The sequence below is a fragment of the Caretta caretta genome, chromosome 3 (assembly GCF_965140235.1).
Source record: "Caretta caretta isolate rCarCar2 chromosome 3, rCarCar1.hap1, whole genome shotgun sequence".
In the NCBI taxonomy this organism is placed as follows: Eukaryota; Metazoa; Chordata; order Testudines; family Cheloniidae; genus Caretta; species Caretta caretta.
This window is the reverse complement of record NC_134208.1, coordinates 128,496,293-128,518,908: the sequence shown is the minus strand read 5'-3', so window position 1 is coordinate 128,518,908 and position 22,616 is coordinate 128,496,293. Positions and strand designations below refer to the sequence as shown.

The 22,616-nt window shown below is 43.7% G+C and overlaps 1 protein-coding gene across 3 annotated transcripts in view; it reads left to right on the top strand.

Annotated features, from left to right (window-relative positions):
• The window catches only part of FRMD1 (FERM domain containing 1), a 68,613-nt gene that overhangs the window by 19,920 nt on the left and 26,077 nt on the right, over nt 1–22,616 (top strand). For all 3 annotated transcript variants that reach the window (XM_048843980.2, XM_048843979.2, XM_075126870.1), the window contains 3 exons: nt 1,361–1,550; nt 9,802–9,892; nt 21,616–21,695. In XM_048843980.2, the coding sequence (XP_048699937.1) occupies nt 1,455–1,550; nt 9,802–9,892; nt 21,616–21,695 (267 nt within the window). In that variant the 5' untranslated portion in view covers nt 1,361–1,454. The remainder of the gene's footprint in view (nt 1–1,360; nt 1,551–9,801; nt 9,893–21,615; nt 21,696–22,616) is intronic.

Here is a 22,616-nt window from a genome sequence, read left to right as displayed (position 1 = left end):
CAGGTACTCTTCATCCAGGAACTAATCTCCTTTAGGCACATTGACAGCCTTGTAATGGCGATGGTTGCATCTGTGGCAAAAGATCTAGAGCTGGGTGTCATCTGCATATTGTTGGTCTGCAGTTTGCCGGTGTAGGAGGCAGCAGTCCTAGTTTACTCTACTATTGTATGTGCTCCTGTAAGGGAGTTTAACTGGTGCTGTACAAAGTGGTAGGGCATTTGCCTTCCATCAACAGCTGCCATTTGCCCTGTGAGATGCTTCCTTGCACTGAAGAGAAATCCAGCCAGGAGCATAAATAAACAATAGCTAGCTGTTGGAGAGAATCTTTAGACTAAACAAAATCAAGTTGCAAGGAACGAAAATAGAGAGTGAACTCCTCCTGTACTGTCATCAAACTTGTGTGCCTGAATTGAGTATCTGTTTGCTTTTTATACATCCATGTGCCTGTAGTGACTGTAACTGGCTCTGAAGCTCTGTGTGATACCTATATGTGAGACTCTGGACTGTTGCACTCTTTTTGTCTCATTTCTGTTGTTTTTACACCTACGCTATAAATCTGAGAGTGCTTAATTAAGGCACTTAGGCTCAGCCATTAAACAGAAAGTTGTCTCAGTAGAACTGTCGTAAAGCAGCAGAGCTTGGCCTGTGTGGCTCCTTACTGGCCTCTAGATGCTTTTCTCCTTTAGGGCTTAAGTAAGGTCTTGTAAAAGTGTTCCAAGGAAAAAATGAAAATACAGACTAACTCCAGGCTCTTCTACACTGACGGACTAATGCTGAGAAGTTGGGTTAAATCTTTACTTGCACCGATGGTCATAAACCAGCTAGGGAAAGGGCAAGTTCCTCCTCTGATGTTTCCTCTTCCAGAAAGTTGCCTGTGGCATAGGTATTTGTTGCTAACTATTGCTTCATAATCTCGTCCCTGGCACTTTGGTATTCTAAGTATGTTTAATTGTTTTGTGGCTCTCTATAAATCTCTGATTCAAGTGATTTTGGCTGCTTAAAGGCTGAGTGCCCCTGTTGTATGCTATGCTGGTGCTAGAATTGTAGTTCATCTCTTAATGGGCAACGTGAAAATGAGTCAGGAAAAAGGAATGTGTGCCACCTGCCAGTCCCATATAAATTTCCTGAGATTAGTATTCCCAGAGTAGTGTGACCACACTGCTAATCAATAAGTGGGCTGACTAATGTCAGAATAACGTATGACTATCACTCTGTCAGTGCTGCCTTTTGATATATTTCTGTTTACCTTGCATGTTAGAAGGAAGCAAAAAACATTCTGTTTAAATACAGGCTGCCTGTTGCTCAGTGCTCCCAGCCTTGTTCCCATGAGCATGACACTAAAGCCTTATGTTTTTGGCAGGTGTGAGGAATGAAGGGAGCCTGGTTTCAGTCCTGAGAAGAGTGCCCGTATAGCCAGCTGGAACGGGTCTGGGAAGCTTGCCACAGGCTCGGCAATGAGCAGACCGCTATTGCAAAGCAGGATGCAGCAGGAATATCGGAATGTTTCCGTCCTTCTGCCCAACAGAGAGCAGCTCAGTGTGACCATCGGGGTGAGTTGTTTAAAAGTTTCATTCTGAGCGTTTAGTGCAAGTTTCATAGATGTTTGTTGTGTTGTCTGCTCTGGCAGTTACAGTGATAAGACTGAGCTTAACTTTCATTGCACTTGTGAGAGTACCATATTAGTCCATTGATCAAAAAACTATTAGCTGATTTAACATAATTGGTGTGTTGCTTCGTAATTGGCTAGCCTAGCAAAAATTTACAGGATGGTCTGATTAATCTCCCCTATTGCATTTGATAATGAGGACCTAATTTTTAATTCCCTTTCACTCTCTCAAATTGTTTTGTAACAAACTGAAATGAAAATCCAGCTTCTCGGAAACCTGAAATGCCTGTACCTTTGGACTTCAGCGGGCAGTGCTAATGGACACCAGCTCACCCTGCAGTTTAGCTCTGATCTTTCTTTTGGAAGCCGTTCTGTAAATGGGAGTCTTGCAGATTTTTTTTCTTTTCTTTTTATAGTTCTTTCTTTACTCCATTAAATAAGAGAATTGCATGTGTAGATGTCCAAGTACTCTGCAAAGTATTGTCACTTCCGTTTTTAGTGTAGGGAAATCTGAAGCACAAAGAGAAGTGAAGTGACTTAAGCAAAGTCTCGCTCGCTGGAGCGATTCCCAAGTTGGAATGCTATCCATGATTAGATCACACAGCTGCTGATGAAGTGAGCTGTGGCTCACGAAAGCTCATGCTCAAATAAATTGGTTAGTCTCTAAGGTGCCACAAGTACTCCTTTTCTTTTTGTAATATAGTTTATCAGGAATATGTGAGAAACTAAACCAGTGCCTGAAGCTTCTTAGTCTAGCTTGCCATCTAAATTATGAACTGTCCATTTTGGAGATGGGGGTCTGTCTATGTAGAGTTTTATTTTTTCCTAGACTTTTTTTGCAGGGGGAGAGGTGGAATGGAGACAAAATTAAAATCTTATTTTTAAATTCCAAATGCAGCTATAGAAAACAGGCACATCAATACAGAAATATGCAAAGATCTTTAAAGTCCATACAGGAATTTTCCTACTTGCCATACTTAAATCTAGTATCCCCTAAGAAATCAGCCCCAGGGCCTAGGTAGATCAGGGGATTGGTAACAGACTCTGGAGCTCGTCACTTTCAAAGTTCAAAACCAGGCCAGATAAGGTGATTTTATTTAAGCTCTGGGTGGGTGGGTGGCCATACCAGTATAAATCTCTATCACCACTGACCCTAAATATCCCACTTGTTGGTAGCTTTTAGCAGAGTGGGCGGAGATCCAACAGGAATGGAGGCTGAACTACCCTCCCGCCTTTGAACATTGACTATACTAGAGGCGCTTCTCAGAAATTTCCTATTGTTCCCCCTCCAGCATTATCAATACCAGCAGCCTTAATATAGATGATCTGCTGGTGTTTTAAGCATCCTGTCATGTAACCCTGCCTAGAGCAGGAGTAACCGACAATGGGTATCTCCACATTCTAATTGCGGGGTGTGATTACGGTTTGTGTAGACATGCCTGAACTAGCTTTAATCTAGCTATCTTGAATACCAGAGCAGTGAGGCTGTGGCAGCTGTGACTGCAGTATGGGCTGTACAAGTCCACCTGGAACCCTGGATAATTTCTCAGGTGGGTAGCCTGCAGTGAAGCCCCTGCTAGATAGATTGGAGGTGACTTGGGTATGTGTATACAAGCTGCAATCACACCTCAAGATTGCAGGTTAGACATAACCAGTGGTGCTTAAATTGGTTGTGGTGTCTGGCTCCCATGTTTAAAACTATATAGCGTGAAGCGCTTCAGGCTCATACAATTTTAATAAGCGTAGATGAGGCCTTTAGAGTTGAGCTTTTTAGTGGACGCAAGAATGGAAAGAATGTCAGACGTATCCTTCCGGCCATTTATGTCTCATTTCCTGAAGCCTCTTTGAAGGCCCATGTTGGGATAACTGTGTGCAGCCCCTTTGATACTTTATCTTGAAAGTGTCTAGCTCTACATATTTACCTTTAGAGATGTGCAGGGGTTCTGTAACTTTATATCCTCTGTCAATAGCCTTTTAATAAGTCTTTTGTTTATACCTGTTTTATTGGCTCCTTAATGGAAACTGTTTCCTTAAGGTACTTGAATGTGTCTGCGTATGAAAGAATAGCTGGCTGAAGCAAAACATGAACTTTGAAAATACAAAGTTGGTAGTGAACACATACCTTAAGAGTTCAGATTTAATTAGCACTACAACAGATAACATCTTCTACCTTCATTGCTATAATAAGGCTACAGCTCAGGACTTGCATAGCACGTCACATTTTTGATACACTGTGCAAACACTAAATAATCTTCACGAAAGCCCAGTGAGGTAGGTGCATGTCATTAGCTTTTCAATAGATTGAAGTGCAGATTCTCCACTTCATAAGCAAGGGATTTATGCATATAATTCCCATTACTTCTGTTAAGAGGTGCCAATATATCCTGTCCATCAAGATGAGGATATACCTGTACATTTTATATGCTCATATTTTAAATCCATGGGGTAGGGTTTGTACTCATGCAAAAATAGTTGTCAATGTTTTTTTTTAAAAAAAAAACAACAAACCCCATCACAGTGCTAAGGGAAAAAAGAATGTGGCTTTAAAAAAGAAAATCCCTTCCCTCTCTCAATCAAGTGTCTCCAAGTTCACATTGTTAGAATCTTCCTCTTCCTTCATTATATAAAAGATTTGACATTTGAGAGGATAGGTTGCAGGGATGCAGTATTTCCAAAATGCTAACTCCCGAAAGGCTGCTGAGAAATCTTTAAGGAACAAAACCATAGGGGAACTTGCTAAGCACTCTGTGTAAATTGAAGCAAAGTGGGAGTGATCTTTCCTGAGAGGGAGGGATGTTGTTTGGGCACAGAGGCAGAGAAGGAGCCTAGATAGGAAGACTTAGTCTGTGCCTTGAGGAGCTTGCTTAAACCGTAGACAAAACGGTACAACTTAAAATGCACTAGGTGACAGAAGAAGGTTTTAACACTGTCACTGGCTTTATTAAAAGCTCATATCTGTTGTCTTAGCTCAGCAGACTCAAGTTAACATGCTTCAGGGAAGCTTCGGGGCTTAACTTCTCCATTGCCTTCCCCCTTGTGAAGATACTGACCTCTGTAAAGTGCATATAAAACACCACCATTCTCATTTGGCAACATTTTACACCAACTTTTGATGAGCTGTAAAGGACTAACAAGGGGCAAAGCAGTGGAGAATTGAATCCTGCGCTTTCTGAGGCGAGGGAGAATGCATGCTACTCTAGGTGCTTGGATACTACAGCAAGCTAGGATTGTGAGCTCCAGGCATAAAGAATGGCTTGGAAGAACAATGCAAAGTGAGTTGTCGGGAAGAAGACATGTCAAGGGAGGGAGTATAGGAGATGAGAACAAAAACTTAAGCATTACCAAAACTAAGTGCATGGCCTTGAAGATGAGAAATATGAACTTGATACAGAAAGCGAGAGTCAATTGAGGGATTTGAAGAGATGAGTGATGTGGATGGGACAGCCTATGTTCATTTAAGTAAGTAATTTGATCAAGTTCCCTCTTCAAAAGTGTTCTAACACTTACCTTCACATGTTCAGTTTTCAAGAACTCAGTACGTTAACAGGTTTCAGAGTAACAGCTGTGTTAGTCTGTATCCGGAAATAGAAAAGGAGGACTTGTGGCACCTTAGAGACTAACCAATTTATTTGAGCATGAGCTTTCGTGAGCTACGGCTCCAATGAAGTGAGCTGTAGCTCACGAAAGCTCATGCTCAAATAAATTGGTTAGTCTCTAAGGTGCCACAAGTCCTCCTTTTCTTTCAGTACGTTAACAGGCTTCTGTTTCTCTCTGTAGTGTTTTGAATATGAAAGTATGTAAATACGCTAATTATTTAAAATGTGTCTATTATATTGATATAATGCATGCTGGTATGTGTATGTCTGTGAAATGTATTCTTCGTTACCAGTATGCCAGCAGTCTTCATTAGAACAGCCCTTCCCCAATGACTGGTCACAAGTAGTATGTGTGCGTGCTCTGTTTTGCAGGGGGTGGAGAGGATGCAGACCTCAGTACACTAGCTCTTTCCTCTTGATTGCACATGATAATGAGCTAAGCAAATACCATACCTAGGAGCGTTCTCTCAACTTCAGGCCTCAGTCACTAGTCCTAATAGGAATTGTACAGTTAACACCCCCACGCCCCTACCTGTCTGTCTGACATCAGAAGGCACCCCTCTAATGCAATTTTCATACCTCCTGGTAATGTGATAATGACTGACACCGTATCACTAGCCAGCCAGTGTTCTTTAGATAGAACTGGCTTCTGGAATGACCCCTGACCTCCTGCTGCCCAGGCTGGAAGACACTTAATATGTCCTAGAGCAGGGGTAGTCTTTTTTTTTTTTTGGAGGAGGGGTGGGGGGCAAGTTCCAAATTCCTTGGTCAAGTTCTAGTCTAGTTCCAGACTCCAGAAAAACATTTTTCACACTGCAAGTGCCCCTGTTCAACAAACATACAATGCTGTGTAATATATCCAGGGGATATTGCTTATATTTTTAGTGCATTAAATGAAAAATAATATCAAACCAGTTGAGGTTTGGGGTATTGTGAGGAATTTTTGTGTGTCAATCTTGAATGAATAAATTCAACCCAGCAGGTCATTGGATCTGCACATGGGGGACATACAGTTCTTTCTTGATAACATTAACACTGCTGGTCCCAACTGTTAACCCATGCAGTTCTATGCTATGCTCACAGGACAGGGTTTCAAAAGGAAGGAAGAAGGGGAGTGGGAAGAAATGCAGTTGAGGCAACAGTGAAGCTGGGCTTTCTGAAAGAAGGGGTGTTAGAATAGACAATGGCCCTTACGCTGCAAAGATGCACATGCATGATTAACTTTATGCACTCTGAGTAGCTTCACTGAAGGCAATGGGACTAGTCAGAGTGTATAAATTAAACATGTGCTTATGTCTTTGCAGGATTATGGCCAAAATTAAGTTAGCACCCAATTCTACAAACACTTACATGCTTGACTTTACTACCATGAAGTCCCCTTGATTTCATGATACTAAAATTAAGCATGTGCATAAGTATTTTCAGGATTGGGGCTCAAGGTACTAAGTGCTATATCTGGTAATAAGTGTATTCAGGATCAGGCCTTTATTTATTATACTTTGTGTTATATTATTATTTAATTATACTCATCAGTTCTTATTGTAATTTTATTCTATTACCACATTATCTTATTTGGATTTTTTACTACTTGATAAAATAAAGAGTTGGTTCACAAAGATCAGTTGTCACCATTTCACTAGCTTTGAAATTGAACAATTTCTTGCTGTGTGTTTAATTTAACATCAAAACACAGTATAGAAATGTTTTCATTTTATGAAAATCTGAGTTTTTCAGTAACCAAATGTGTTTCATAACCATTTCATTAATGTTTATGATAATACAGAATTTTGAAAAAAAATTGCAAACAAATAAAGTTGAGGAAAAATCAACTTTTTTTACTTCATCTTTCAGAGAAGCCAACTTTTCAATTAAAATCTTTGTTCAAAAATGTTTCTACGAGTTCAACGGTTTTCTGTTATTTGTTTTACTTTGTTCCCTGTTATATTTATATTTATCTGCTAGGCATCTATTAAACTGCATGCTGATCCCACCTGCAGGATCAAGAGCCAAATAATCTGAGTTTACTGCATCAAATCTGATATGCCACAGTTTATTCAGATGTGGTCACACTCCTGTCAAAACAGAATGTTTCACAGCCCCCTAATCTGATCCTTCTCCCTTTAAAGTCAGTGAAAAAAACTCTCATGGACTTCACTGATGAAAGATGAAGCTCTCAGTGAGGGCAGATTTCTGTGCTACCAGTAATTGAATAGCTTTCAGTTTTAACTGTTGAGCCTCTGACTCATATCTCATCTGGGAAAGGCAGTAGACTGGAGCTTCAGTTCTTTCTCTCTCTCATAGGGCTGGGTGGTAAAACAGACAGTGTGACTCTGATACTGAAAGAAAGTGAAAGTGACAAGACACTGAAACTTTCACTCTGTCCCCACAAGAACAGAACAGAATGGGGGACAGTGATCTCAGGTGAGGGGTAGGGAATAGGCCAATGATCAGAGGGAATGGGAGAGTGACTGAAATGACCGAGAAATGCAGCTGCTCGTTCCTGAGTCAGAGCAAGCCTCAGACATTCCCCATTGCAGGGCTGAATCCAGTGGCGTAGCCAGGTGGAGAAAACAGGGGGAGCAAAGATGAAAAAGGCACCACCCACTTGTACTCACCCCGCAGCACTCCGGGTCTTCAGCGGCACTTTGGCATTGGGTCCTTCACTCCGGTCTTCGGTGGCACTGAAGGACCCCATTCTGCCGCCGAAGACCGGAGCAAGTGAAAGACCCAACACTGAAGACCCGGAGTGCCGCCTGACCCGAGGCCAAAGACCGCCGGGTGAGTAAAAAATTAAAAAGGCGCCAAAAAATTAAAAAGGTGCCACTTGTGCTCAGTGGGGGAGCGGCCGCTGCCCCGCTCCCCCCCCCCCCCACCTGCGCTACTGACTGAATCATCTAGGCATATAACTCCCCAGTCTCCTGCCAGCTCCTTGCCTGCTCCACCCACAGAGACTCCTGCTGCCCCACTCACTGAGCCCAGACTTCAGCGTCTGATCATTCACCCTGCACTGCTGCCGGCTGGTGGAGTACAGAGCTGGCGGGGCTGCAGCTGCACAAGCAGCCACCTGGGGGTGCCCTGTGCCCCGCAGCTTGGCCCTGGCTGGGGAGCTGGCACAGCTCCAGACGCACAGCCCTGGCTCTACTTCCGCCCATTTGACCTTTACGGTTCATTCAGAAGCATTTAGCAGTCTGGATTTGGCCTGCACTCTGCCTATTGACTACCACTGTCCTACAGGGATATATCTGGCTCTGAGGAACAGTGATAAATACGTTTGCAATAACAGGTTTTGAAAAAAATCTACTTGGAGTGCTAATTAGATGGCTGACCTTAGCTATTAACTTCTGCCAAATTTTTGTTTCTTGCCTTTATGAATGTGAAGATAACCTTCCACATGTGAACTGTACTATTTGCAGACAGGCAGCTCCAGTGTCTCTGCTGCTGCTCATAGGTTTGCCCAGCCACTGTACAGTGAAATTTAAAAAGATTCTCGATAACTTTACTGTTGCTGTTCAGATCTCCATGGGTGATAAAATGTGATTCTTGTCAGTTTCATGTCATGCAGTTACTGACTGGGAAATCTCTGACCAACAGCACATGCAGATGGGTGCTGGAGCTATTTGAGGAAGAGTACCCCAAGAAAAGCTGCAGGAGTAGTAAGAGTATGGGAATACCAGCTGGGAGTCCCCATGCATGGTGTGGGGTATTACCCTTGCCTTCACACTAATTGACCATGAAACTTTTTGTTGCCACTCTTCTTCCTTGCTCAGATCTCCCTTTTATATCAACCTCTGGCTAGTAGGTGTCTGGTAAACTTTAAAGCTCTTTTAAGAAAAAAAAAAAAGAAAAAGAAAATGAAGTCTGATCCCTGGTGGTTTATCTATAGAGCAACATTTCTGGAGGTGGCATTGTGTGTGGTGGGGAAGGGACATTAATTCTGCTCTTGGTCAGAAGTAAGATGTGGTAAAGGGAACTAGCAAAGTAGCTTGATGGCATGGCATGGGATGAAGAAGTGGGCAAGAACCCCATGGTCAGTCCACATGAGACCACCTTGAAAATGAAGTGTTCGGTCTTTGTGATCAAAACCATCTTCTCTGCCTCTCAGAGTGTGCAGTGTGGGGGTTCTGGGTTTTTTGTCCCCCCCCCCCCCTTCCTAGGTAAAGGTTAAATCTAATTCCTCAAACCCTCCAAAAGTTAATTTCTTTCTCCTTCTAAATAATGTCTTTGTTTTGTTGGCAATAAGTAAAATACCGCAAGAGTTTCAGTACATGGTCACATTTGCACAGCATAAATACTCTAGATGACAGAGTTCCAGTATCCTTTTTCTAAAAAAGGATACCAATAGCCTGGCACCTAAGTTCCATCTTACTGGGATAAGAGCATATACAAAGGGGGTTGGGGAAGGAAGACAAGAATACACTACAAGAATACCTTACAGCAACCCAAAAACCCCAACAACCCTGGCCAGAGAACTGAATTATGTTCTGTGATTCTGATCTGGCTGCCCTTGTGCCTGTTGATCACCTATGACCATAAAGAATTGTTCAGTGCCAGTATGTGTGGGCTGCCTGTAATGCTGGGTTGATTGTTTGTTTCTTTCAGGTAAAAGCCACCGGACAGGAGCTCTTCCAGCAAGTTTGTGACTTAGTGAAGATTAAAGACCCTCACTTCTTTGGCCTCAGTATTGTTAAAAGTAAGCGAGCTCCATGCATGGAGACAAATGACTTGGCAAACATCCACAGACACATTTGTGTATCTACAGTGTGTGTGCATATACACACACTGGCCACGCCTGAGTGGGAATTTCATTGTAATAAGATCAGAAACTATGTAAATTATCCAAAGCCTTGTCAGAGTCCTTTGATCTTCAGTCCCTGAGCAGACATATTTGAGGGGGGCGGGGCAGGTATATTTAACCTTGTTCTACTGTTTTTCTATAGCTATGTTTGCTGACATTTTTCCCACTGATTGAATTTAAAGTGTCAGTTGTTGCACAGAAGATGAAATTTTAAATGACTTTGGGGCTAGAAGTATTGCATACCTTCCTAAGTAATAAATTTTAAAGAATGTGGTTCTTGTTAAACTCAGTGATTTGGGGTTGGGGGCGGGGGTGAAATATGAGTTTAGTGAGCACTAACTACACTTGGATGAAGTGATTTATCTGCAGAGACCTTTTGACTTATTGGCTGCTTTTTGCAGGAGATTGCAGACCTGAATCTGCCAGGTGCTCAGTGCTCTCAACTCAGGGCTTGTTTACACAAACAGTCTTTCTATGAGTGATGGTCTTGATTGTATTCCACGGTAGGTGGGTTTGGCATGTGCCCGGAGCCAGAGAATTTGGAAGTAGCTCTGTTGGCTCACCTCATGACTCTATCCAAGGTCATAAGAGGTGGAGTGGACCAACCCCCTCTTTGGTTCCTTCTCACAGCTGCATGGTCTGGATCAGAACCTCCAGTGTTCATAACTTCATCTTCGTCCTACAAAATAAGAATTGGATTTAGTTTTGTAAATAGTTTTAACAGTTTTTATGGGTTTTTTTAAATAGTCTTAAGTGTGGTGTCTTGTAGATTTTAGTCTCTTGGGAGAATCGCCCGTTTTCTGCCTGCGATCCTTCTGAGTCATCATTGGCCACCAGCACTGCCTTGGGGAAGCCCACATCATGGCGAGGTGTGGTATCTGCTGATTGTTCCCCAGCTGTACCTGAGAAAGCCAGGAGGCCCCCATTGGACACAGGCCAGGGACCCCCCCCCAACTCCACCCCTTGTACATCAGCCTGATTCAACAAGGAGGATGCTTCTTGCAGCGAATTCCAACTCTAGTGCAGGAAACTCTCTCTGAATCGCTTCCCTCCACTGCCCTCCAGCAGGATCTTGTTGGGAATCTAGGAAGCACTCTAATAAGCATGAGACTAATTCTTCCTCTAAATTCACTTCAGAGAAGCCGGATTCAGCTCTAAGCAAGCCCATCAGCTCAGCCCACGAGGAGCTAGGACCTATTAAGTCCCAGAGGCACAATAAGAGAGCCCATAAGCATTGGGCTATATTGGTACCGGACCATGATCCATTGCTGTTGTCATCCTCTGTGCCTCCCAAACCCTGTGATCCATTGGCACTGATGAAGTCCAATCACTGTCAGTTTCAGGCACAGTCGTCTTCGCTGGCTCCAGCAGTTTAAAGAAGTACAACCGTTCTCTCACTGGGGAGATTTGAATCCCTTGCTGCTCCATAGAACACTTTCAGTCATCTGCATCTAGAATCCCCTCCTCCATCTTCAGAGAGATACCACCACCACCAAAGGAGTTGACCACTGAAAGGGAGTTTGTTGCCTGTCCCATTTGCAGAATATAGCTCCACTGCAAAAGCATCAACAGTACCACCATTGCAATCCGAATTTGCCCTTTTTCACCTATCCTATGTATCCTCCACCACCCGAAAGACCAGCACTCATTTAGGATCAACCTCCACCTCATCTAAGTTGGAGCTGTGGTACCCCAGGCCATGGGGTCCCTGTGACCATCTGTGACCCCTCCTACTGGGGTACTTGGGACCAGTACCCCCCTGCAGAGTTGATTCGATCAGCTAAGGGGGTCATCCCTTGCCTCCCCTTTAAGGGGATGCTCAGATCTGCCCCCCAGATCCTACAGTGGAGGAGGATCATTACACACTGGATCCAGTGGTTCTGCCAGAACCAGTAAGACTGCCGTCTTCATCTCTGAACAAAGTGGGTGATTCCTATGTCTCCTTCCCCCCCCCCCCCCAATGATTTCAGACTGTTCCAGGATCATCTTCGCAGAGTTGCTGGAGAACTTCGGATTCCTCTTGAAGAGGTCCGGGACTCCCATTCCAATTCCTAGACATCCTCCACTCATCCAGATCCAGCAGAATAGCTGTCCCCATTAATGAAGCCATACTGGAGTCAGCTAGGACAGTTTGGCACATCCCAGCCGCCTGTACTCTGACCCCCAAAAGGGCAGAGAAGCTTTATTATGTGCTGGCCAAAAGAGTAGGATTTTTGTTTTCTCACCCTGCTCCCAACTCACTGGTGGTCGAGGCTATTTCTGAAAGGGCTAAACAGTAACATCCCAGGTTTGCGCTTACCAATAGAGGTCAAATGCCTGTATCTGTTGGGGAGAAAGGTCGTTGTCTTATCATCTAGCCTCTAGTTTGGGATAGCCAATTACCAGGCACTAATGGCTAAATAAAATTTCTTGAATGACTCCATGTTTGCAGAGTTTACTGACCGCCTTTCCCAACAGGACAGAACCTGTTTCCAAGCTCTGAAAGACAAAGGCAAAGTGATAGCTAAGACCACTCTCCAATCCACCGTCGATGCCACTGATACCTTCTCTAGAGCTATGGCTACCGCCATCGTCCTGTGCAGGGAGTCATGGCTCCGTGTGTCAAAGTTCCCTGGGGAGGTCCAGAATACCATCCAGGACCTCCCCTTTGATGAATTGCAGCTCTTCAGCCAGAAGACAAACCGGTTTCTCCATACCCTGGAGGATTCTAGGGCTACACTCCACTCACTGGGCATATCACGAACAAGTCTGCCCCAAGAGGAAGTTTTGCTGCCCATCATTCAGACCTAGGCGTAGGGTCTCTGTTGGAAAAACTGCAGAGCCATATGAACTACCATGAAAGAGACAGTGTTCAAAAGACCCGCTTCCTCACACCCTCTGCAACAGGCTGTGCATCTCAGTCTCAGCCCCTGGCTCGACATTATTTTTGATGGGAACTAGAGTTGCGAAATACTAAGCCCAACACTTCCCGACTCCCACCCACCATTTGAGGGTTGTTTAGCACTTCTCCCCCAACCGCCCCACCCCAACACCGGAAGTGCAGTAACAATGGACAAGTGGGTGCTGAACATCCTCTATTCTGACTATAAGAGTTTCTAGCCTTACCTCCTCCCTCCTCTTTGAGGACCACTCTCAGGAGAATATACTCAAACCAGCAGTGGACTCCCTGTTGCAGCAAGGAGTGATCAAACATGTCCCTCCTCAATACCAAGGGAACAGGTTTTACTCAACTTACTTCCTGGTACTCAAAAAGAAGGATGTATGGGGACCAATCCTTGACCTCTGCCATCTCAACTGCTTCATTCCCAAACTCGGATTTTGCATGGTTATGTTGGCATTTATAATCTCATCTTTAGAAAAGGGCATGTGGTTTACAGCTCTTGACAGGAAAGATTCATCCCGCTCTCAGACACTTCCTCAGATTCATGGTGGACTCACTGTTTTCTCTACTTAGCATTCCCTCTCAGAATAGTGACCACCCCCAGAGTCTTTACCAAGATATTCTTGATAGTAGCAGCTCATGTCAGATGTTGTAGTCTCATTGTCTTCCCCTACCTCTATAAATGGCTCCTTGTTGCCAGGTTCCACCAAGTAGCTTATGCATCAGCTTCTGTGCTGCTGCACTGGGAGTCAGCATAAACGCTGCGGGGGGGAAACTGTTCTCACCTCAACGCAGTCTCTGGACTTCATCGGGTCCACCTTGAACTCTGTCGTTGCAAAAGCATACCAGTTCCATTGTGCCTTCCCTCTGCGACCTCTCCTGCCACAAGTTCTGCACAAAATCTGGCAAGACAGAGTATGGGTCATCCTGATCGTGCCCTTCTGGCCCAGGCAGCTTTGGTTTCCCAGCCTCCTATGCCTGTCCTCCAGATTACCACTCATCCTCCCAAGGTTTCCCAAGCTCCTGACCCAGTGGAATGGTATGATCAAGCACCTTGATCCACTCCACCTCAGGGCTTGGTATTTGGGTGAGCAACATCCTTAGAATGATCATGCTCCATGGCCGTGCGAGACATCCTTTCTCGTAGTAGAAAGGACTCTATTAGAAGATATCTATCTAAATGGAGACGCTTTTCTTCTTGGGCACATCAAAAAGACGAAAGGAAACCAAGGGATTTCTATAGAAGCATGAACGATGCACACTACACAGATTACTTGGATTACAAATGCCCTTGACATATATGCTTTTTGTGAATACATGAACACACACTACTTCTTATAGTAAAGGGGGTGTGTCAGTCAGCAGCTCCATAAGGAGTTCTGAAATGTTTTTGAAAAGGTTTCAGGTTAAAACCAGAAGCTTCATATCCCAGCGTGGGGAGAGTTAAAATAACAAAAGTTTAACATTTATGGCTTTCAGCTTTGTTGTGTACTAAACATTGGGGTTTCTCTTTCTGGGTTTAACTGTCTCACTATCTAACAGACTGTAAGAAATGCAGCTCCTTGCACCAATTTCAGCCTTACTGCGGTCTTCAACTGCTGGAAGAGAAACTCCTCATCCTGAGTTCAGGTTTTGGAAGATTTTCATAATGTGGATAGGATTGTTCACCTCTTTTTGGTTTTGTGTGGTCTATATTTTTATTAGGTTCTTTTCTATTTAAAATAGAAAACGACTCAATTCTCTTTGAAGAAATGAGCTTTGCAACAATTAGACTAATCTCTTTCCCTCCCACCCTTCGAAACAAAGCCCAGCAACGATGCAGACCACTAGGATGGCGCCTTAGAAAAAAAATGCGGCTAGGACACACTGTTCTGCCACGGATCATACAGTGTGTTGGGCCTTATTCCCTCTGGGGTCTCTTGAGTGCATCCTTCCTAAGTGACAGGCACTGAGCCTGCACTTCACTCCCGGGGCAGTCCTGTGACACTCTCAGATAGGGTCCCTGGACTTCAGCACCCTCGTGTCATGCTGCAACTCCTTCAGCAGGGCCAGTTTTGGCTTGGCACCTTGCAGGATCCTTATCCTCGTAGGAGCTTGGTAACCAGAAAACATATTCAGTGACACAGTGCAGTCTTTTAAAAACTAAAGTATTATTTAACTGTCAACGGGAAAACAATACTCGGATATGGGCTCAAATAACTGAGGGCCTATACGAATGAATTTTACTTATCCTTTTTGCTTTGCCTTGCTTAGTTAAGCAGGCCTTCCTAATCCCAGGCTGCCTTTAGCCTTGGCAGAGAGAGCCTGTAGCTCCTACCTTTCACTCCCTGCCAGTCTCTCTCTGAGTCCCTTCTCCAGTTTGTCAGGGCTGCTTTTTTAACGGAATCAAGTCCTCTTTGTTTCAGCTTTCTTCCCTCAAGAATCCCTGCTTCCCTATCCCTGTTGGGGGTGGGTGGGGGGAGGATGTCTGCCTATGAGAGTACTTTTCACCTGTATGGTGAAGTATTGGGCAATTGAGTCAATTCACATCATTGTCTTCTGGTTGGAGAGCTTTGGGTAAGAGTTAACCATTTGAGTCCATGTAGCTCACAATACAAAGTAGGTAGGTAAGCTGAGTCACAAAGAATATTAATAAAAATACTGTAGAAATCCCCCAAATTCTCCACATCGCCCTCCTTTGAAAAGGAGTCACTCATCTGATGATTCGGGAAAGCTCCTTCACAGAACAATACATCTGCTATATTTCCCTGAACTATTTCCATACCATCATGTTGGAGGGCTAGACTCTATTTTAGGAACTTAGTCTTGAGCCTTTTCACTTGGATGTAGCAGAGTTAGGTGTCAGTTTACGCAGTAAAGTGCTGCCCACAGAGATGGTTGCAACTTCCTGAACACCCACACGTTTGCAAGACATTCCTTTTCAATTGTCACATAGCTCTTTTCATGGGAAGCAGTGTTTTGCTCAGATATACAGTTCAGTGTGCGTCTCCCTTAGCATTGATCTGCACCAACACAGGCCCTGTCCTGTGTCTGAGGAATCTGTGAAGGATTTGTTAAAATTGGGCTTACCAGAACTGGATACCAGTTCAGGGCCTCCTTCAGTGCACAGAGAGCCTTTTTAAAATGCTGTTCAGTCCAGCTGATTCTGTCTGCTTTGCCCTTCTTATACAATGCAGGAATAGGAGCCATTAGGGAGCTAAAAGTGAGGTACAAATCTCTTGTAATACCCACCATCCCTATGAATGAGGGAGCCTGTATCTTGGTTTTTAGAATGCTCCAGTCCTTAAGAGCCACCACCTTTGCAGATTCTGGCTTTGTGTGACTGCTACCCATCTTGTGTCCTAGATAAACCACCTCAGCCACCCCACTTTATGCTTCTCCACCTTTACAGTCAGTCTCACCTATCGAATGCAATTGAGCATCATCCTGACTTGGGGTATCTGTTCTGCCAGATCTGACTTTAAAAAGTACAAATGTCATCAATATATACCAGGGCAAATCCTGCCGTTTCCCTCCTTAGTTGATCTGCCAGATGCTGAAAGGTGGCTGGGGCACCCTTTAGGCCCAAAGGTAAAATCTAGCCCTGTTGGGATGGTGAAAGCAGACTTAATTTTAGCCATAATCCTAGTCCAAAGACACTTGCCAGTAACTGAGGTCCATCATTTTAAAGGTAATATGTGCCTCCCATCCCAGTTTGTCTAGAATCTTATCGGCCGTAAGCATGGAGCACATCAGACACTCTGTCATTCAGCTTTCTATAATCTACACAGAATCTGATCCACATGTCCTTGGGTACCAGCACCATGGGTGAGGTCCATGGACCATTTGAACTGCTTAATCACCCCCAGTTCCAACATGTCTCTGATTTTTCTTTTTCCATGTTCTGGGCTATTTCCCCAGCAACTCCAAAAGGTTACATCAAGTAGGAGCTTTTTCTCCAGCCAATTATCTGGCTAGCAAGACGGAGAGTACAGCAGTTAAAAAGTGATGTGGGAAAGGACTGGACTCTGCTTAAATTGCTTGCTGTGCATGGAACTTCGTGCTCCCATCAGTTCACATTTATCTCCATCTTAATCTCCGAATTGTCTGGCTGTGTGTCGTCCAAATATTAAAATACACTTAATGCAACCAGATTAATTAACAAGCCATTTATGGTTGCCAGTTCAGACAAAGTTCTCACTTTTAGTACCGCTCTGATATTTTGCTCTCCTGACATGTTTGGAATTCTCCGGTGGCATCAGTACAAGAATTGCCCCTATAGGGACAGCAGAATATGAACACGGTGCACTGTATTACCATGCTGCTCTGTGAGGAGACCGTAGTAATAAAAGCAAAATTAAAATACACAATCAGGAAATGTAGGAGTCTTGACTTTTACAATAACACTAACTCCATCGCATTTGAATACATGCAGTATTTTATATTCCAGTTTTCCTTGATAAATGTCTAATTGAATACATATTGGGTCATATGTGTAGCTGGTGTAAATTTGGCATAGCTCCTTTGACTTCTGTGGCGCTATACCAATTGATACAATCTGAGGATCTGGCCCATTTTTATGGTGATAAATCTTTAAATACACAGGATGTGCAATATGCCAAGTTAATGTTGTTGTAGAGCAACAACTTAATGTTTGCATTTCCTGTTTCTCTTTTTTAAAAAAATTGACGTGAAATCTTTACATTCCAATTCATTTTTTCCTCACTTAATTTCATAGACTTTTTTAAAAGTTGGGGTTGGGAGAGGAAAGCTTAAACTGCACTGCTGCCAACTATCTGGGGCAACAGACGGTTTTCTTGGAAGTACTGCTCTGGTAAAGTGCAAAATACTAACTAGTGATTCTTCGCTTGTGCTTCATGCTACACTGCAAGCTAGAGATTGGATTCCCCTGTTGGGGTGGGTGGGGGCGTGCGCACACACACACGCTCTGTGGGAACTATCCACTTCAAGGTCTGTTTGTTCAGCTATGCCAGAGCCCATGCTACTGTGGCTACGCTGCTCTTTATACTCACGCAAACTCATCAAGCTACCGCAAGTATGTTCACTTGAGCAGAGGAATCCTGCCTGTATCCTGCCTATCCCAAGAGGAGCTGCCGCATATGTGCATGCACATGCATCCTTGTGGGGGGCCAAATCCTGACTTGTGTAAATTGTCATTGCTCAGCTGAAGTCAGTGGAGCTATGACCGCTTTCTCAGTTGGTGTATCTAACCTGTGTGTATAGTGAATTATATTAGATTTCACCTGAAATGGCGAGACTCTGAATTTCTAAGCAATTCTTTCCAGTTCTGCTCTTAAATGGGTAGAGTTCAGTGCCCACATCTCTAATGAACAGAGACTGCATCCAAACCAGAGGCGATTTAAACATCTGACACAGATCTGAAAACTTCAACTAATCCAGTTTAAAAAAAAAATAAATGTATGGCTGGGGGGAACCTTTTGTTTTTGTAGATTGAGGATTACACTGCAGGTTGGCATTCCTACAGTATTAACTTAATTAAGCAGGAATGTGATGCTGCATTCCTGGACTGAGGGGAGGACTGCCACAATTCCAGGCTACACTGAGACAAGTGGGGGAGAAATAAGAAGGGGAAGGGGCGGGGGGTGGGGAGGTCACTTGTTGTTCAGGCTCTTTATGAAATTTTGAAGTTGGGCACATGTACTTAAAATATCACACATGCTGTTCAGAAAAACCTATTAATTATCATTTGAACATAGTTGTCTGTATTGCCCTAACCTGACCAATAAGATTAAATTGTGACCCAAGTTATAGGTACTCTGAAATTATGGCTTCTTGTGGGGTTTATCTCTGCTGCTGTTTTATGCCCTGTCCAGGCTACAAGTCTTAACAATGTCTGTAACGCTTTTCCATTATAGTTGACTCCAAACATGGTTGGTGTATAGATGTGATGTGGCTAAAACTCTTAGGAGCCATGGCCATCTAACAGTGTTTCAACCTTGCCGGAGGCCTAGGTCTTCCATGGTTGTGTTCCTGTAATCTGTTCAGCACACTTGGGGACAGGAAGGGGATACTAAATGTGGATGGGACAGTTCTAATCATCTTTGTGTAACTTAACTGCTTTGGCTGCTTCTCCTCTTCCCCAGCTCTGTGACAGATATAAAGCCCCACGTGCTCCTGGTGTTAAGCTGAATGCATGTCCTCCAGGCACTTCCCCCTCCCCTGCTGAGGCAGTGTGGGATACTTGCTCAGATTTTTCCCAGAATGCACTGATAAAAACATGATTGGGCAGCATGTCAGATGCACCCAACACAAGTGTGATGTCAAAAAAGCTGCCACATGGGCACAAACTGACCTATGGAACGTGTGAAGATGAATGTGTCCTACCCGGTTCCAAACCATGGTTAAAACCTGTAGTGTGGACAGGGCCTTTACCCACCCCTGAAATAGTTCTAGACACTGCTTAGGTCCACATCTAATGCAGTGTGATATACTGTGATCAGAAATGTTTCTAACAGAGCAGTCTAAAATGAGGAGGGGTAGCCTGTAACAGAGGAGTCATCTGTAATTGCGGGCCCCATGTAGGATAGGATTGCATAGCCACACACATTGCTGCATCATTGTTGCTGCTTGAATTGGCCACATAATTGTGCTCCAGAATACAAACTTTTCGTCAAGTCTCTTGCCCAAGGGTTGCACAGAGACTCTTCAGAGTGAACTATTGGTACTTATGTGATGACAGCCTGAAACAACAGCCCCTAATAGGGGTGGACTGCCTCAAGCATTTCCAAGGGCTGTTGACACTGAAGCCTGATTGGGAATACTTTTTAAATGTCATTGTTAACTATTTCACTCTTGTCCTGGTCATCTTAGCACAAGCATCAGCTAAGGTGCTTCTTACGTGGCTGTTAAACGCAGGGGTAGATATTGTGGCGGGAGTGCCAGCCATTTGTGTGGGAAAGAGGAATTCAAACCACCTTTCCTTCATAAATTTAAAATCAATTTTGTGGCTGCTCTCGCCCAAAAAAGGGATGGAAAGATAAGATGCAGCCTCCTAGTGTCAAAATAACAAAACTTCCGTATCTTGTGGCGTGCCAAACCCCCTAATTCTGTCTTCCCAAAACCTCTGGTCCCCCCATCACTGGCAACACCTGCAATGCTACTAAATGCATTTCTGCACAAAAAGCTGTGGCATGCTAAAAGTTTGGGGGCAGCATATAATGAATAGAATTTAATATGAACATAAATAACGAACAGAAGTTTACTGACTGGGCTAGTTTGCTGGAGGTGAGGGTAAAAGGCAAGGAAACAGGACTCGTGGGGCAGGGGAGTGTTGCTAATTCAGAGGTTTCTGTGACATAATTTAGGGGTCACGTTCTCATAATTAGGGTCTCATGTGCCATCTACAGACAAGACTTCCTGTCATAGTAACGTATGGAACAATGCTGGCCCAGCATGGAGGTTACTTTTTGTATTTAAAAACAAAACACCAAAAACTTGCTACGTCTGTGTTCTTAGCTTGAACTTGTTTGGAAAATAGCTGTGATGTAATCCAGAGCAACACTGAATAACTTTTGAACCATCTTGTGATTTAGAATGCTTCAGTCCATAGGGTAGACAAGGAAAGGACTGTCAGTGTAATCTACTATTCTTTCCACACAGTTGCTGGTTATGCCAATTTGCATTTCCTGTTTTTCCCCTTCTTCAGTTCAGCTTTGAACATCATAAGTGAAAGCTTCAGAGTCTCTTCCACCCTCCATTTCAGGTCTTTCAGGAACAAGCTCTTTTGCTTGGTACTTATGTCATTTGTCAAAACACTCCCCCCCGGAGCGAGACCAGGGAATAGTGACTAGTCACATGTGCTCAGCTGAAATTACCACTGTAGCCTGAACTACTCAAAGTCTTCTCTTGAAGACTTGAGAAGGGTCTAAAATGTTTTCACTAGCTGAATTTGTTTTTGATACTTTCGTGCACAGTGTCACTTACAAAATAACCAGATTTTTGAAAGGCCCACAAAGTGATTCAAGACAGTAGTTGTCCAGATGGCCTCCCTTCATCCCCCGCCACCTACTCTCTTAGCTGGAGAACATTCCAACAATTCATGGCAGGCCAAGTTCCTCCATTTCCAATCCAGTTGCTCTAACTGTGTAAGAAAATTTGGGCAAGAGGGGAGATGAACCAAGCTTTCAGCAGAGTTTGGGCGTGTTGATACATTATAGTGGGGAGGAGTCATCTCTTGTTTTTGTGTGAGGGGGCACAATCAGGTCAGAAATACCTGGAGGGAGGAGACTCTCTGTATCCATTTCATGGGTAGGGGATGGTATGTAACATACCAGCTCTGGTAAGAGGGGAGATTACTGAAGGTTTCCTTTAAAGCCAGTGTTGATCTGTTAATTTGATGGTAAGGTTAGCTCAGCAAGCTGGCATTTCTCCCTTCCATAGTGGGTTCACCTCAAGGAGCAAGTATTGGGCCTGATTGTGCAAGATGCTGAGAAACCTCCACTACTACTCAGCACCTATAGGGGTCAGGCCTGTTTATGAGCTTCCTTCCAAGCCCATGTCCCCAGCAGCATACAGTTGGAAAGCAAAGCCCTGTTTCCCATCACCACCTCCCTCACTGGTGCCTATCTAGTCCTGCTCTGGGGTTACATTTACTATTATTCATGTGCACTGTTGGAAAACTATGAAAACTGTCTCCAAGTACTTGTCAGATGGGAATTTCCATTTCTGAAATAGCCACCATTTCCTACCAGTACCACCTTCTCTCTTTCTCTTTCAGACAATGAATATGTATTTATGGACCTGGAGCAGAAGCTTAGCAAATACTTCTCAAAGGAATGGAAGAAAGAGACTAGCAAAGTAGGTCAAACATGGTTTGCATTTCAGACCTTATTAACTTTGTGATGCTATGATTACACCATGAAAGAGAGGCCTCCAACTGATGACTGTGGAGCACTTGCTGGTGGTCTCTGGCGAGCTCGTTGGTCACATGGAACTGAGTCTCATAATTTCCAGATGCTAAGTTGGATTAAAAGAGGCTAAAACTAAATTAAGTACTTTACACTGCTATATAAGCAATTGCTGTAGTTGCCACCGGGGGGGTGTTCAGGTGCCCATAAAGGGGATGGGAGTCAATGAACCACTCTTTTGAGAGGTTTCAGAGTAGCCGCCGTGTTAGTCTGTATCCATAAAAAGAAAAGGAGTACTTGTGGCACCTTAGAGACTAACCAATTTATTTGAGCATAAGCTTTCGTGAGCTACAGATCACTTCATCAGATGCATCCAGTAATTGCTCCGTGGAAAGGTTTGAGAACCCCTGCTGTATAAAGCAGAGCAGCTTTTGGGTAAAATGGTTTTGCACGGCCACTTGTAATAACCTGTGTACCATAGTGCATTTGACTATGAAACACAATGGGAGCTGGAGTTGCGATTCAACAGAGGTGTGTGGAAGAACAGCAGTTGTAGGGAGGAAGCGTATTTGTATTAAGAGGAGTCTTGATTTCTTTACACTAGCTGAAATGTCAAGAAAAATCATGTGAAATGAATAAGGCATGTGTCTAGTTGTTTAGTACAAGCCATTCTAAAATAACAGTCTTTTTTTATTAGTAGTTGTCATCTTTTTACATCAAAACAAAATCTTAAGAGTTGAAAGTAACACAAATGTTTTCATTAAACGGCGTTGTTAGGTTCCAGACATGTTTGTACGTAAGTATTGTCTGTTACCGCTCTCTAGGAAGATATTTTGTTCAACAGGTGATTTGCGGTTTCTTCCACCTTAAG